The 17,179-nt window shown below is 39.1% G+C and overlaps 2 protein-coding genes across 2 annotated transcripts in view; one reads left to right on the forward strand and one right to left on the reverse strand.

Annotated features, from left to right (window-relative positions):
* MYO1B (myosin IB) overlaps window positions 1-17,179 on the forward strand; it is a 202,047-nt gene that overhangs the window by 19,927 nt on the left and 164,941 nt on the right. The window lies entirely within an intron of this gene.
* Window positions 693-17,179, reverse strand: part of STAT4 (signal transducer and activator of transcription 4) — a 40,990-nt gene continuing 24,503 nt past the window's right edge. Inside the window, exons 10-24 of the mRNA XM_066189594.1 lie at window positions 16,843-16,935; window positions 16,034-16,093; window positions 15,226-15,243; window positions 15,036-15,129; window positions 14,203-14,247; window positions 11,677-11,760; window positions 11,310-11,408; window positions 9,914-10,049; window positions 8,495-8,547; window positions 7,598-7,692; window positions 6,898-7,034; window positions 6,295-6,486; window positions 4,996-5,062; window positions 4,400-4,508; window positions 693-2,320 (exon numbers count right to left, since the gene is read on the reverse strand). Of these exons, the coding sequence (XP_066045691.1) occupies window positions 2,294-2,320; window positions 4,400-4,508; window positions 4,996-5,062; window positions 6,295-6,486; window positions 6,898-7,034; window positions 7,598-7,692; window positions 8,495-8,547; window positions 9,914-10,049; window positions 11,310-11,408; window positions 11,677-11,760; window positions 14,203-14,247; window positions 15,036-15,129; window positions 15,226-15,243; window positions 16,034-16,093; window positions 16,843-16,935 (1,309 nt within the window). The 3' untranslated portion in view covers window positions 693-2,293. The remainder of the gene's footprint in view (window positions 2,321-4,399; window positions 4,509-4,995; window positions 5,063-6,294; window positions 6,487-6,897; window positions 7,035-7,597; window positions 7,693-8,494; window positions 8,548-9,913; window positions 10,050-11,309; window positions 11,409-11,676; window positions 11,761-14,202; window positions 14,248-15,035; window positions 15,130-15,225; window positions 15,244-16,033; window positions 16,094-16,842; window positions 16,936-17,179) is intronic.

Raw genomic sequence — 17,179 nt, forward strand, 5'->3', positions numbered from 1 at the left:
GGTATAAGTTCTTAAAAGGAGATGTCTTGTGGTTTTTCTGGTAGTATCTGGGCACGCCTTTTTTTGTGTTTCTCCTCCACACCATTGTTTCACTGGAGAGCTGTGTTCTTACTCATCGTGGCATAAGGACATAATCTCATTCTTTTAATGGAAGGAGGCTTGGACTGTGTATGTTCATCCTACAGATAATTATTCCAGTGTTCCTTAAAGCAGTGAAATGATCGCAAGGCACATCTTTTCAACAAAACGTTAAGCCTACCCTCTGCAAAAATCTGTTTTGAAGCAATAGCAGGAACTGTCATGCCAAAACCTGATCTATGATGCTGTTCAGAAACACCAGTTACAATGGGCTGAAGTTAATACTTGAAAGTCTTGACGGGTGGCCTCACATGGAGGGCAGGGAAGAAGGAGAAAGGAGACCGTTCCTTATGCCATGTCTGATCTTTTCTTACAGTACTTCTCATGAACTTTAGATGGTCAGAAATAAAAGGTATCCCCCGTTTTGTTTGTACTAAGGTTATGAGAAGAGGTTGGAATGGAAAGGCATGCAACAGCTGATGTGAGGGGAGGTCATGTTTCCTGTTTTACAAGTCTGTGTTACTGTTTGTAGCTCAGTTTAAGGTCAACCAAAAGGCAGCAAGATTGTTTTTGCTGTGCCTTGGAAAAAACCCACAGAGGTCCGGGTATGCAACTTGAAGCCAAAATCTGATTTTATTCATGCTGGTTATATAAATTACAGATGTTACCAAGCTATATACAGAAGTGCTCATTTTTCATTTTATACGTGATGCTTGCTGAACTTATGTGCAGCTTGCTTTGAATCACTCAGTGTAATGAACAGAAATGTGTTTGTTTCTTTGAAATGTGCTTCCATGTATCACAAAAATATCTCATTACTTTGTTTCCGCTTACTTGCTTTCAACTAACGTCAATAGCACGGATGAAAGGAGAAATTAAAGTAAAAACACATGCCTTACTGATTCAAGGAGGTTCAGTATTCATTGCAGAAGTCTCATTCATACCTGCTTGAGAAAGCAGTAAGGTGCAAATGTTCAAGGGTTTGTGTTTTAAGAACTTTGCATGCGTTAACCATCTTGACTTGCATCTTGATTGAGCCTGCATTTGTGAAATACAGTGGTCTTGTAGCTGCCTGTTTATAATTCTATGAACAGAGATTTTAGGGATAACACTGGGGAAAATAAAACCAAAACAGCCCAAAACCGAAACAACTCAAAACCAAACAGCCCAGACTCAGCAGTAAACATGCCTGAAAGAAAAAAAAAATGTATTTAAAGAGGGCAGTTTACCATTTTTACAAAAACTAGTTGTCCTGCTTATTAAATGAGCCTGTGAGGCATGTTACTACATGCAGCACAAGTTTCCAGGTGGTCAGCAAATGCTGCAGCTCTTCTGTAACTGTTTTTAAAAACAGCTTTCCTGTTGGCATTGACCAGTTATTATCCAAACTGTGTCAGATTGGGACTTTTTATTTGTAGACTCTCTGACAGTACTTGCTTGAGTATCCGAGTGCTTCTTGCCCAAACAGATTTACTTCTGCAACTATTTTGTGAGAGGGGGAAGTTTTACTAACTCTCTCTTCTAGTGATGAAATGGAGACAGCCTTTTAAACACCACAAGTTTTATATCTGCTTCCTTTCTGGAACTCCCTTCTCTCCCCAGCCTTGCCTACCTGCCTTCCACAACTTCTGCTGTGGTGTCAGATAAAAATCTATGCTGAAGGCAATTTATGTTTGGAGAAAAGCAAACCCCAGACACCTCTGGAACATTCAAATTCAGGAGAACAACAATCTTTGCTTTGAAATAGTACCTAAATCAGTGGTGTACAAGATTATGATTAAGCAGAAAGTATTTAACGTAATAAATCCTAATTTCTCCAAACACAATAATGTCTTTAGTTATCTTTATATGCTGTCTTCAGAAGCAAAACATTTTGTTCTTATGCTCTCATATTTACAGCAACTCTATGAAAATTAGTTAAATTAGCAAGTAAAATTTATCTCTGCTGGGACCCCACTGAAGTCAAATGACTCTGAAGCCAGAAAGGATTTGGTCTTTTTTCAGTGACAACAGCAAATTTGACTTGCAAAAGGCTGTTTGAATCCCTAGGGAGAAAATTCCCTGTTTATGTGTTGTTGATAACAGAAAGAGGCCTGAGAATAATGTAATGGTTTCCAGGAAAAGCTGACTTTCAGAGGTGACAGGAAGAAGAAATCATGATTTCTTTAAGCCATCCAATGTTCACACGATTACTAATTTTTCCAGTATGTGCACTTCAGTCAGTTGAGTAAGGAGAACTCAGCTAGAAGAAAAGAAGGGAAAGATTAGTTTCATAGCACTCACAGCTGTTCATTCAAAAGAAACTGCAGATGAAACCTTGTCTGGCTTAAGGTAACTGCAGTCACTTTGACAATGTCATACAAGGTGATAAGGATCTGAAAATCCTGTTTCTAGTTTATAAAGTAGAGGAATGCTCTTTAGAAGACACTGTTTAGGAAACTGTTGTGATAAGAATAAGCATGGTATTTATTTCTGTATGAACTTCTGTGGTTCTTGCAGCCTGTGGATATGTATTGCAGGGTTCTTCCTGGAGTCTTGTTTTTTTGATGGGTAAGGGAAGCTGGACTGGGGGGGAATAGAAGGGAATTCAGCAAGACTTGCAGAATGTATATCTTGCTAAGACTGAGTTACTCTGAGTTACTGCATTGTAGGATATTTTGTCCTGCTGCAGATTTCACTCTTGTGTTCTGTATCTCACATGATGCTTTTCTGTTGGCATTTCATGGAGAAAAGGTATTGCTTTAATAGTGCAGATTGTCTGCTTGCTGTACAAAAACAGCTCTTCAGCAGGGTAGATTGTTGTGTGAATTTGATAAAGAAAAATCCTGTATATTGTCCTAATTTCCATTTAGCAATGTAAATTGAATGGAAAATGGAAGGAAGGAATTCTTTAAAAATCTTCTAAAACTATTTTTCTCATGCAATTTCTAGCAGAACTTGAAAAGTTTTCTAGTAAGACCTTACAGAAATATCACCATCTAGCAGCACTGAATCACTTGTCTTGGTACCTTTAAAATTGTATTTAACACTTGCAGTTTGCTACCAGGCACATTCTTTTTGTGGGGTTTTGACCCTGAACGATGGCCACGGTCACAGCTTATTTTGAAGCTCTGAATAGAGCTGGTTTTGAGATTTACTGTGCATGCAAAAAGAAACCAAAGATGTTTGGAGGCTGATGTCAAATGAAAGTGAATCCAACTATTCTTTAGTCTGATGAAACTTCAGGGAAGCAAATGCGTGCATAGTTCATAAGTGCAGTTGAGGAGGTCAGAACCATTTCCACATATTATAAACCAAAATGGAAATAACTGGGGACATGTCTTGGATTGGATGGGGCAGGTTTTAATGCAGAATTTTAATTCAGGCTCGTTATTTCATTTTCAGCTAAAGAATTATTTTGTGACGAGTGCTATCAAAGGAAAAAGTGAAGAATAAAAAAGATATTTTGTTCTTGAGTGGATTTTCAAGTTGATGTATTAAAGAACTCATCTATTTGCATGTAAAGCTTAACTGTACTTCTAATCACCAACAATCAGGATTCTGGTTTAGTTTTGTTCTGTTTGTGGGTAAGGAGAAGTGTTTACAGAGAGGCACTTCAAGGGGAGTTGGCAGGCTTTTAAATACAGAACCCTTTTAAGATCATAAATCATTGAACATACAGAAAGTTAAGGGCTAGTATTAAAAAAGGAGATTTTCTTCTAAAGCTGCTAGAGCCAAACCACTGCTGTGTTTCCTGAGAATAGTCTGCTGGACAAATCCTCATGTGGCTATACATTATTGCTCTAAGGACTCTGAGCCATGATGATTCAGAACATCATTTTTGGTCAATAGGGAAAATACACAAAGTTAATATTACTTTGCTAAAATTGTTATAGTTGACTTTTAATTTTGCACTTTGAAACCCCGTGTAAAATCTTGCAGCGTGAAAAAGTTGTGCAAGTTTGCTGAATTGGAAATTATTATGTTCCTTGGGCAGCTCCCCTGAGCAAGTCCAGGCTTTTTTGCTGTCCAGAGAATTAGTATAAGTGACATATATTTGTCAGTGTAAAGCCTTTGTTTGTGCAAGAACCCTGGGATCTTTGTGTTCTGACATTTATGATTCATTGGCCAGCATATCAGGCAATCCCAGTGCTTTGAAGATGCTTGCAGTATCCTGCACCATTTAGAAGAGGAAATACCTGCACCATTGTTTCAGAATGTAATGCAGCAAGCGATGAAGGAGTTTCTTTCATAGTTGTACAAGCAGCCTTTTATTAACCAGCATCTGTGCTGTATCCTGTTTGTTAATATTTACTTATGAATAGGGAAGTTTACAACTTACAGCAGTTTCAATGGCTGTGGGACTCAGGTGTTCTCTTAGCACGGCATAAACGCTTGGAGACATTGGAAGAAGATCTGATGGAGAATGTGGTTCTGTGCAGTCATTTAAGCTAAAAAGAAAAAAAAAAGCAGACAAAAATAATCTTAGAAAAAACATAAATCCCTCTAACTTTATGCATATCAGTGGAGTATGGTGAATGCTTTTTAAGTTTGTTAACCCTGTACTCAGGCTTGCTGGTGGCCCTGTAACCTCATGCCAACAACCTCGCATACACTTGAAAACTTAGGAGGCACAGACAGGTTTATCCTCTCTTTCCTTGGCCCTAATATCAGCTGCTGGAGAAAAAAAAGGGACAGTGAAAGATAAGTCAATCAGAGTACCATAAAATTTGCATTCAATTTTTACAAGTGGTTTGCCCCATGAATGGAAAAAGCACTGTACAGGTGAAGTCCTTTACTTCCCTTTCTTGTCATTAGCAGTCCTTGCCAAACTATTTTCAAATAGTTTGGGGAAAGGAGGCAGGGGAAACTCTGAAATGGGATGTAAATTAAATAAAAATATCAGTTGAAGTGTAACACACCTGTGAGGATACTTACATTTTGGAGACTGGGATAAATACAGAAGGAACATAACCTTTCCCTCCTCCATCTGAGGGCTTTGAGACTAGAATAAATAGTAGAAAAATAAAATATTGTCTAATCATTTTATTATCTATTTGAAATTGATTATTTGCAGACAAAATTTAATTGAAAAGTCCCTGCATAAATAAATAGCCACAAAAGTGAGGGGAATTCCAGAGACTAGTCCTTGAGTTCAGGTCTTAGTCACAGAGTTAGAAGGAGCAGAATTAGAATCTTAGAAGAAGTCTGTGCTCCCTTGATATGAATCACAATATAATACCACAACTGATGAAAGCGATTTCGTTAGGCCTGTAAAGCAAATATACAAATCTTTAAGTTTTGTACTCTGAGCCTGCAGATTTCAATTCTGCTAATGTTTGGAGCTCTGTCTCTACAGATACAGCTTCAGCAATGTCTTTTACATGAAATTAAGCATATATGTAAGATTTTAGAGGATTTGAGCGTTAGGCAAAGTCCACAGAGTTAAAATGAAAGGGGAGAAAAATACTGTAGCCTCCAAATATTTCTGAGTTGTGTAGGAATTTGAGCTCAAATGGAATTGTAACCTTTGATACTGAAAGTCTAGAAGAATGTGTTTTATCTATTAAAAATTAAGGCTTTGAGGGCTTTCTTTTAGCAGGAATGAATTTTATCTAAAAATGAGCTGACTTGTAACTTGGCCGAAAAAGAACGTGGGCCTGAACATATTTGGAACCATCCTTGTTTAGCCTTTTTGCATTTTCCAGCCGTTGCCAGGGGTTTTCAGGAGCATTGTCTGCCATAATAACTTCGTCATTGTGCAGTATATTGGGAAAAGGTGCTGCAGATAAACAGCCTTTTTTTTAAGGTTCCATTGCATGAAATGAAACAAAGTAGGACTTCCAAGCTGTTTGGAAAATACTGAGTTTTCCTGAAATTAAAGAGAGAGCATGCTACAGTGTAACGCAACTATGAAGCCGATAAACAGGATGACTTTTCAGTCCTTTGAACACCCAAGCACTGAATTTTGTGATGCATCAGTCAGGAAAAAAAAATCCATTTCTTAGCTTCTTTTAAATATTGTCATCACCTCTATTGTAACCTCCAAGACCAGGGATGTATTTGCAAAATGAAACTGTCTAAATGACAGACACATGTTAAAACAGTTCTCTTGAAGAACACTATTAAAGGAGGCATCTTAATTTGTTCTCTCCCTCCTCTCCCTACATTCCTCAAATTGCGTTTTGACTTTGCAGCTGCTGTGCAGAAAGGGTAAACAGAGAAGTGGAGCTGAACCTTCGTTTGGCTGACAGCTGTAGTGTTTGCCAAAGGCCTTGTCTTTGGGGATATCTGGATACAGGTACTTCAGGGGGTTTTCAGGAACGTTGTCTGCCATGATCACTTTGTAATCGCGCAGTATGTCGGCGAAAGGCAGGGCAGCCAGGCGGCCTTTGTTATAGGGCTCCACCGAATGAAATGTTACATCTCCTGCAAAAACACAAAGGCACCAGAACCTGTAGATGAGCAATTGCAGCTGGAACACGTTTTTGCCTTTCTTTTGAGGTTTACACTTGCATAGGCTTCACCTGTTCATGCCTATGTTAGTGTCTTTCAATACTTAATTTCTACAAATAAATCTAAAGCCTGCAGTTAGCAGGTGCACCTCATAGAGCGCTTTGTTAATAGAAAGAGCTCAGAGGTAGAATGTCAGAGTATTGATTTGTGTTTGAGAAATTATGATACTTGTCCCTTGTCCAAAACCACACTATGACAGGATACATGTGAATTTTACTTTCAAACCAAACAAAACTTGACTCCTCTATTGCAGGTATATTGCAGAGTTTGAGTTGGTTTTGGTTTAGTTGTTGGCTTAGTTTTTTTTCTTTTAATTATACTTACCATTTTCTAACTGATCCACCCAAGTAAAGGTAATTCCACCCAGATTGCTCTCACTAAACCTTAACAAAAATGTTCCTGGTGTCTTGTCTTTCAGCAGAATTCGTTCCTTTTCTTTGCTTACAAATCCCATTACGTACCTGAGGTATAACAAAAAATCATGGGTTTACTTTTGGAAAAAAACACAGACTTTGATCTGTGCAATGTGCAGAATCACAGAAGGCCCTAGGTTGGAAAGGATCTTAAAGTTCACCTGGTTCCAAACCCACTAGTGTGGACAGGGCCATCTTTCACCAGACCAGGTTGCTCAGAGCTATCCAGCCTGGCCTTGATCTGACCAGACTTTATCCAGGTGTTCCAAACCTGGTTACAAAGCTTTATAAGGCTTGGGCACTATGACCAAAGCTTTGTGTGATTTACACCTGGAGTACAGCATTAAGCTCAAAGTAGTATGAAGCCTGGTAAAATTTATCCCAGTACTTGATTGCATAGACAGAACTGAAGGATAGATCTAAACCGGCATTTCTAAGAGATCCCACGTTGTTGCCCTTTGGCAGCAGTTTCCAAAAGTTATGCATGGGAGAGGGAGACAGAAGTGTTAAACTCATTGCAAACAGTCCTCTGCATGGCTAAAACTGAGATGAGTAAAGGACAGAGAAAACGTGGAGAGAGATCAATATACAACAGTTCCCTTGATGCTCACCCATCAATCCAAAGGGGAAGAATATGTTTTTTAATCAAGTCCAGGATTGCTTCAAGCCAAACCCAAAAGGTAAAAGACTTCCCAGGCAAATGTTCCTGACAGTTAAAAAACAACCACAAAAGACAAACAAAACCAACACACACAAGAGGAGAATCATGAGAGTGATGTTACCCAACATTCACATGACAATTTCTTCTCAGTTTCTTAAGTGAGAAACTTTCTTACTTTGCTCAAGTGAGAATGACAATTTGAGCTGTGGTTTTGAGTAACATCTCTCTTTCAACCTGACATAAAACCAACTGATTTTTGAGATAAGCATTGGAAGCACCTCATTTTTCAAGGAGAATAAAAATCACATCTGTGGTTCTTCCTAGTTATACATTTAAATTTTGAGTGAAAAGAAGATGAGAAAGTTGAACCTCCTTCCAAGGTTCTGTACTTATTTAAATAATGTAGTTAATATGAATTAAATGAGCTTACCCTTCTTTATCAATACATTCTCTGCCCCTCATCAAAGTTATTGCATATATTGACTATCTTGTAATAACTTAAGTTAAAACTAAAAGTATGAAAAATTTTACTTATGTTTTATGAAAAATGCATTGCATGCTTTGGTAAGACTTTCAAATGATCATTTACAGAAATAGATAAGGCACACTACAATGGCAGTTACTGATAGCTGTAGCAATACAACTAAGTAGATCCCTAATCCCAGGCTTTATGCTTCTGGAAGTGTTTCTTTCCTAGTTAAATTTTTACAAGGGATGTGATTGTGCTGAGGTGAAAGTCCCACATATGGCAAGTGGGAATCTTATCAGCAGCATCAAAGAAACAGAGATAGGCATGGCTGTGGGTGTAATGAGAAATAAGAGTTCAGTTTTACTTTTGGAACAGTACCTTGCAGAACTTTGCCCAGGATAGTTGATAATCATTGTAACTAACTTGCTGTCCTGAAAGAAAAAAAAAAAAAAAAAAAAAAAGCAGCCCAAATGGTGCAGGTATTATTCTGAAGTTATGAAATTGATATTGCTTGATATCTGTATGGTGGGGTGAGGGGAGAAGTACAGTACATCCCAACTTGGGGAGGTAGGGATAGGGGCATGCTAAGGGACCGTAGATCTGGTTTTCTGTATTCTCTCAAAGCAGGTGATAATTTTGGAAATATTTGCCTAAAGTAGCCCATGACTTGGTGTTTGCAACACTAGGTGTTCAGTTTCAATTTTTAGCCTAAATGTTACTTTTCAGCTTTCCCCAGGGCCTCTCCCTTCTGGGGCATACTTGCATCTCAAATTAGTCTATAGTTAATCTTGCTGAAGTTACAGGGCCTCTTTCCTGTGCTTGACAATGGTGAAGCATCTCTGGTGAAGTCCCAGAAATGAACAGACCCACAAGCAGAGGTACTTAAAATGAAACAAACCCCAACCAAACCTCATAAGCAAGCAAAAATACTTCCTTTTGATTTCTGATGTATGAGATAATTGTTAAGGAAGCAAAATAACATCACAGTTCAGTGTGACTGATGCCCTCTTCCTTCTGTTGAGCAGCCTGGAAGTTTGAAAGTTGGATTGCTTTGTGATAAGAATAAGCTGACGCCTGCTTTTCTTTAAAGAAAAAAAAAGTAATTGTGACATTTTTGACATCAGCTCTGGAAGTGGAGGTCATGCCATGCTGGTTTTGGCTGGGGTTCATTTTCTTCACATTAGCCAGTGTGTTTTGGATTTGTGCTGGAAACAGTGTTGGTAATACAGAGATGGTTTAGTTCTTGCCAAGCAGGGCTTACATACAGTGAAGGTCTTTTCTGCCTCTCAACCCACCCCATGAGCAAAGGGGCTGGGAGTGCTGAGAAGCTGGGAGAGGACACAGCTGGGACAGCTGATCTTAACTGGCCAAAAGGATATTCTGCACTATATGGTGCCATGCTCAGCATGTAAACTTAAGGCTAAGAAGGAGTAAGGAGGGGATGTTTGGGGTGACGGCATCTGTCTTCCCAAGTAACTTCTTTGTGTGATGAATCCAGCCCTGATTTCCAGGCTGAACACTTGCCTGCAGATGGGAAGTAGTGAATGAATTCCTTGTTTGCCTTGTGTGGCTTGTGGCTTTTGCTCTACCTGTTACACTGTCTTTATCTTGACCCATGAGTTTTCTCACTTTACCCTTCCAATTCTCTCCCCATCTCACTCTGGGGGAGCGGGTGGCTGTGTGGGGCTTAGTTACCAGCTGGTGCTAAACCACAATGTGTGCTTAAAGCCCCTACCTGTAGCTACCAAATATAAGAACCCCAAAGCAAATAAAATCTGTATATTTCCACACACTTACCCATAAGCTTCTCTGCCAGCATGTTGAGCTGTTCAGAATTGAGTCCACGACCAACATATGATGAAAATTGCCAGCTCAGTACTTCTAAGAGCTGGCTTAAAGTGGCAGCAGGGGGGTTGTTGAAGAAAGACAAATTCTGCAACAGAATGAATGCTTTTGTTTAGATAGCAACCATGAAATACATATCAGGCTGTAAGAGGAGGCTGCAAGTACTTGAGCAGAATCTGGAAGTGTTGAAAGTGAGCTCTGTGTTTTGGGAAGCATTGGGGCAAACGTGTGTGGGTCCTCCCAGCTGCAGGCACCCAGCAAGGTCCAGTGGGGTGCCTGAGCAGGGTTGTAGGGCGAGACTCCTAGAGAGAGCTAAAGTCCCTCTGTGCATCTTGGGTGCTAAAATACCTTGCTATGCCTCTGGTAGTGTCCTGTGCAAAGACAGTTAAAATATGCTTAAATCCTGTCCAAAAAAAAAATCTAGATATTATCACTATATTTTAATGTTTAGTGATGGAAACTTTAGACAATTACATACTGATATGGTGATGTGCTGTTGAACCATTTGGCTTATCTTAGATTTTCTTTTTGTTTTGTTTTTTGGTTTTTTGGGGTTTTTTTTTTGATTGTACACCCAATGGACATACTGAAGACTGTGCAAAAATTCTCTGGAGTATCACAGAGTGATAATGTAATGCAGTCCAGCCTGCTAGTCAGCTGGCCTGACACCATGGTAGACTGTCTGACCCTTTTCCTCCTCTGAGCATCTGTGTGACTGCACTAATCCCCAGCTGAAAGCCCGAGAGCCATTGACAGCACTATTCCACAGTCTGCAAATACAGTAACACTGACTGAATCTAAAATATGTGCTGAGACAGCTGGAGCCTTAGAAAGAACGATTCTGCCTTTGCTCAGGATTAGAGCCACAAGAAGTTGCCACTTAACATTGATAATCTTCTCCACAAAAAGCACAAGTTCCTATAAAATCCATGGGGGAGAGCAGCACTTAAGTACATTACAGATTCACCTTAATGCCTGCTTTCATGGTTTGGAGTTGTACTGGTAGAATTATTTTCTAACAGGTTTAGTTTTAGTCAGCCACACACAAGAAACATAAATTAAAACTAAAGGAGTTAGAGAAGTTGTGGAGAAGGCCTGTCACCTTTCCTTAGTTTAAGAACTACTACTTTAGGCCACAAAAAAGAACAGTGCATGTGGTTTTCTGTCTGGGCAGGAAAAGAAAGATGAAGAGGACAGCAGTAAAGCGTGATGTTGATAGCAGTGTACGTGACAAAAATAAGGCCAGTTCAAGAGGGAAATACATCTTTTTTATAGCTAATGTGTTTAGTAACCAACTAGTACAGATGTGGAACTGCAGGAAGTCGGTACTGGCATACCAAGGACCTACCTGAGGGTCGTTGGTCGACAGATTGTACCAAATGATAGAGGCCCAAGCGTTGGGCAGTTGGCTGACATTGGAAATCATCACCACAGGCAAAGAGCTGGTCTGGTGGAGAGAATGAATGCCGTGAGTAAGTGCTGCTGAGGAGAGTGTTAGTGCTGTGCCGTGCTTTGGTTTTTTAGCCTCTCCTTCTTCCCAAAGCATAGAGTTCTTTTCCAGAAGTTCTGGAAATCTCGTGTCTGTTTGTGGTTACTGCCGAGGGCCTTGCCGAGGGTAGGCAGGCCTGCGGTGTGGCCCAACACAGTTGTACTTCTATAAACTGCTGGAAAACGCCTTTTACTCCTGCCCCAGATAATCTGTCCCAAATACTCACTTCCAAATTTATGGTCAATCCATACAGGCAGACCTGTGTTTCAAAGCTGATGGAGTGCAGTTCTTCGGTCACCATGTGAGGGCCCTGAGGGAATAAGAAGTTTATAAATCTGGGAGTGCACAGTTGGCATTTAACACAGTTTTAGTGATCCAGCTGCTGAGGTTACACTTGGAAAGAAAACTCCTATCAAACATATAAGCAGAACAGGAAAAGAAGGAAGTGAAGGAAACAATTTGTTCAACTCTGACATTAAATTAGTCCAGAAGTCGGGTGTTTTTTCTGATGAATCTAAAAGAACCCCTTGATATTGTTAAAGCAGAACTTCTAAACTTTCATCTTTTCCTATAATGGTACTTTAAAACACAGATTTGCCCACAAGAAGTTAACAGATAATTTTGTGTGTCTCATAAAGGTTGTCTCCAACTTTCCTAAAGTTTCCTTACTGGTTGACAATTCGACTTTAAACAGGGATGTTCAAGGAGAAACAAACCAGAAACAAAGCAAATAGCCAGAGCCTTGATGACAAATAGGCCTTCATCCAGGTTTGCTGTGGGTACTAGTTGAAGGACTAGAGGCCTAAATCATTAATCCAAAGCAAATCTGGTATTAAAACCCCAAGCTTTTCTTGGATGGAAAAAAAATGAAGCCTGTTTGTCATCGTTGATTAAAGTTTGTAGTATAAGCGTTTGTTTTGATTACAAACCAGCATAGCTCTGTAAAGATCCAAATCTCTGCTCCTTAGGAAACAGATCTCTTGAAATACATCTTCAGAACTCAAAGTCTAAAAATATATTTGTTCTTTTCCAGTTTTCTTTGTTGTTGGTCTTTCCCTCCCTGCATTTGTTTTGTTAGACTTTTCTTAAAAAAAAAAAAAGAAATAAAAAATTGCAAATCAAAACACTTTCCCTTACTGAAACATCTGCTTTCAATCAATGTAAAATGGAATTATTTCTTGGCAGAGGACCTTGTGGCCTTATCTTTGCCATGGAGCACCTCCTCCAGGAAATATACAGGCTACTGCAATAAAAGATACTGAATAAATGAGGGATTGGGACCACAGGAAATCCTTAGGCATCTGAATAATAAAACTGCCTTGCAAAGGGAAAATCCAACTTAGATCTGAAGGCTTTTATGGGAAATACTCATCCATCAAATGAGCTCAAATGTTTTAACACAGGTTGAATCAATCCAGCTCAACCTGTATTGCTGACACGAAGTTGAAAAGGCTTGGTGAAATAACCCTTCTTCCCCCCACTGTGATTTTGCAGAAGCAAATTTTTCTCATGGAAAAATCATCTAGGCAAAAAGGTACATCTGCATGAAAGGACAAATCTAAAATAGAGAACTTTCACTTTTTTTTTTTTTTTTTAATGAGGCCAGTTATATTTAACTACACTTTTAGCATACTGAATGTCCTATAACAAACCAAGTTTTGAAAGCATTATAGTTGCTGTTAACAAAGAAAATCCCAACTCTTTTTCTGCTAATAACCACTTTCACAGACTGACTTGACCAAGGAGAGGCTCTGTTTGAGGAAATCAGCAGTGAACCAGGTCACAGTACAGCTGTCCTAATTCTCCACAGCCCTTTATATAGTTTTAAAGACACAATGTGTAGAAGTGGGAGGAAAATGCTGCCAAAACTGGAGTGCCAACATTTCTTAACCTACATTTTTGCATTTGCTTGTTGTGGTGTCAGTGATTTTGTAAGCAGCAAAGTAACTGGGAGGCAAGCCTTGAGTTTCAGTCTTGCTAATCGGGTTGCGAATTGAAATGTGTGTGAAACGGGCACATGGATCTTCTGCTTTAGGTTTTGGTCAAATTCTTCATGCTGATCACACCTTTTGCTTTGTACTTAAAGAATACTTGAAATAACTCTTGTTCTTGCGTAACTGCAGCTATTTGGGCTGTGATACGACTGATTTTTTTTTCTCTTTTTTTTTTTCCTTTTTTTTTAAAACTTGCTAATACAACTTTACCCTCAGTTATGCTGGTTTTAGTGCTGTCATGCCATACGCAGAGTCACCACGAGAGGGGAACCTACGACCAGGCTGGGACAAGTGTAAGTCGATTAAGCACATTTTTGGTCCTGGCTGAGGCAGCAAACCCCTTTGATACAAAGATAATGACACCCTGACTTCAGCTGGGAACCTGACCAGCAGAATATAGATTTAAAAGACCTTTCCTGTAGTAAACAATTATTTCAACAAAAATCCTTTAAAAGCTTATTTGTTTTGGTTTGGCTTGTTTTTCAAAATGTGAATGACCAAAAAGGTAACCTTTAAGTGGAATGCACACATTTGGATTATTAGTTTCTACCTTCTATTGTAATTTTTTCGATATACAGACTTCAGGCATGCAAGTACAACTTGAGTCATTCCAAACAGTTCTCATTATACTATCATAATAATTGGATCCTGTACTTAGTATATATTTCAAAATCTAACGACTCTTTGATTTAAATAAAATCAAATATGAAATACTTGTGAGAGTAAGCAAAAACAACATATAAAATAAATGCACAAACCTCATTTCCTTTGCTTCCAGCGCTTGTTTTCATTTCTTTGGGTTGCTGTATAAAGCAAAGTAATATTTATGTGTCAGAGAAACTCTAGACAGAAGTACATATAAAGAACATCATTTATAATAAGGATGTTCTTAGTTATAATAAGATTTTATTTGCAGTAGAATTTTTAGGAAACTAAGTTAATGTAATAAAGCATTAATTAGGGTGCTTGCCAAGTGAATCCCACAAAAAAAGCGCTAAAAACCATTGATCTCAATCTCCTTTTGCAAAACTACACTGAGGCATTGCATCTGTGGTTAAGCCCCAAAAATACCACAGGCAGGGGAGTGTTAGTCAGAAAGCAGGACTCACTGGGTTCTTAGAGAAGTTACACAAGCAGTGCTCCAGTCTCTCACAAGGCTTTATCACAGGCATTAATTTCCGATAGATTTCATGCATTCAATTGTATCTCCCCTAGAAAATCGTGGTGTGGTTTAGGTTTTTTGTTTGTTTGTTCTGTGTGTTGGGTTTGGTTTTTGTTGTTGCTGTTGGTTTGGTGTTTTGGGTTTTTTTTTTAACCAAACTCAGTTTCTGTGAAGCTTTTTAATTCAGCATGATTAATCTTTCCTTTCTGGTGGTAATTAGGATTTGCTTTGTAATTTCTGTGAAAATGTATACTCTTCTTTTATTGAATGGATGAAGTATGGGATGGCATAAAGAGGTTCTAGGAATAATCTTTTTGTGCAAGCAGAAAGAAAATGAGCGTGGCCTTGACAGTAACACAGTTCTCCCTCCAGAGTTTCTAAAGAATCTTTTGTTTCTCTATCAAAACAGTAAAAAAGTGTCAAACCTACCAAATGTCGAAATTCTACTGACAAGCTTCCATTTGCAGACTCATCCATGTTCATGGCTTTCACATGTGTTCCACACAGAACAAATCTACGGTTACTGTGGAGGACACGACAGTAAATTTTTCCAATACGATGGTACTCAGATACCACCGTATTGGAAAAATTTAACAAATATTGTATTTTCTTGTCTTACCTTACAGTTGAAACATTCCTAAAAGAGAAGAGGGGGGGTGGGGGAGAGGAAATGGATTGTGAGTCAGTAAATGTGTAAGACAAGTTGTACTGAGAAGCATATCTGAGATGGCAGATTTTGCTTGCTCAAAGTTGGTTTGTATTGACCCCACAACTACAATTTTTAAACTGAAAAACTGGAATTCATACTGTCCACTTAGACTTTTGCACCTGGCCATATCTAGGTGGTGTGTTTTATCTTGCTATTTATTATCAGACAGCACACGGCTTCTGAGAGAAACAGCCCTGGCTTCTCTCTTGCTCCCTCCTCACTGGGTGTTTTCCCTCTTTGTTGTGGGCCGACATCCATGTCCATGTAGTCAAGGTGGTTTTTAGGGGCTTGCAGAAGCACAGCAAGCAGAAGGAGGGAGGTAGCTGGTACCTAGGACTGGGGATGGTGCATGATAAGAGTTTGGAGATATTTCAAACCTAACCATCCCATAAATGCAATACAGTTTGATTTCAAGTTTTTGTGTGATGCTGCTGTACTGGCTGATGAATATTTTCTAAGTCTTGAGGACAAATCTTAAATGGACTTCTTGCCTCCAATTTGAAAACATCAATTAGACCTAGCAGCTTTGTTTTAAAAAACGAATTCTTACACACAAAAAAAGAAGAGTTACTCTGATCTTTAGCTAGTGGAGGTCTTTTAAAATTTTTTTTCTTTTCCTTCTAAAAGCAGTTTTAAAATCATATAGGGTAGCCACTGAAAAAAGCCTGTGTTGTCTCTGTAGGGAGCAAGACAATATCTTCACTTTTAAGTTTCTTACTTGTCAATTGTTGCTTTCACTCTGATCTGGTAGTTCAGCTCTGGCAATTTAATTAGCAACCTTCAAAACAAAAAATGAGAGAGTGAATATTCACAGAATGTCTCACCAGAAAACACTAGACTGGTTGCTCCAGATTAAAGTATCAGAAATTATTACAATCTGAAAACAGATTAGGCATCTAGGATTATAACACAATTTACAGGGCTGAATACTCAGAAAGAGGAGCTGGGCTGTTCCAGTGGTGGGTGCCCTACCCTCCCCCTAAGTGTTAGCATGTGTTTGAGGGAATGGCTGGAGAGACACCAAAGCAGTACTAATTAGGAAATGGATTTGCATCATCTCAGACTGCACCACAGATGTGTGTGTGCTTTCCTTCATGCACCTTTTCTCACCCCCAGCCCTCCATGAACTTGAGAGAAATAACTTGTCTGTGATTCACCCGAGACTCTCAAAATGCAGCAGTTTCTCTTTCCTCTGTGCAGAAGTGGCTCTGAGTATTCAGATTCTGGCTTGTATGATAAGGATTGTTATTTACTCGGTTTGTAAAGTCATTAAGACAAGAATTCAATGCATTCAGAACCCTGAAGGTGCTGCCTTTAGCCACAATGTGCCTTTCTTCCTCGTGTTATACTCTTTACTGCCACTTGCTCTGTGTGACAGATTCTGTGGACTTTATATCCCCATTCCAGAAATTTTCCCTGCAGTTGAATGGATCCCTAATTCACGTTGGTCTGCTTTGCTTTCTAGATTCTCCTAGGATAAAATACTGTACATGAATGAAGGAGTTCATATCAGATTTTTTCCCCTACCTTAATTTAACAGTGAACTGTATTAAAGTTTTGAGAACCATTGGCCTCTGGGGGTGTGTTGGCATGCAGGGCTGCCTTTCAACCACGAAGGAGCTGTGTGAGGAGAAGTGGAACAAATAGATTTTAAGGAACATGTATGAACAAACAGATGGGGATTTATTTTTTGAGGGGGGAGGGGTGTGAGAAGGGAAAAGGGCTGGTATCTCTTAAAGAGTTATTTCTCTACAGATGTTGAAGTGGGAACTATGCATTCCAACTCTCAGTTATCAAAATGATCCAGTGGTCTAACTTTCCCTTAAATTGTTCCCGCAAGAAACAGATACTTGAAATACACTGA

This window comes from Chamaea fasciata, unplaced genomic scaffold (genome assembly GCF_029207755.1).
Source record: "Chamaea fasciata isolate MVZ Bird 193981 ecotype frontalis unplaced genomic scaffold, bChaFas1.0.hap1 SCAF_8, whole genome shotgun sequence".
NCBI classification, from domain to species: domain Eukaryota; kingdom Metazoa; phylum Chordata; class Aves; order Passeriformes; family Sylviidae; genus Chamaea; species Chamaea fasciata.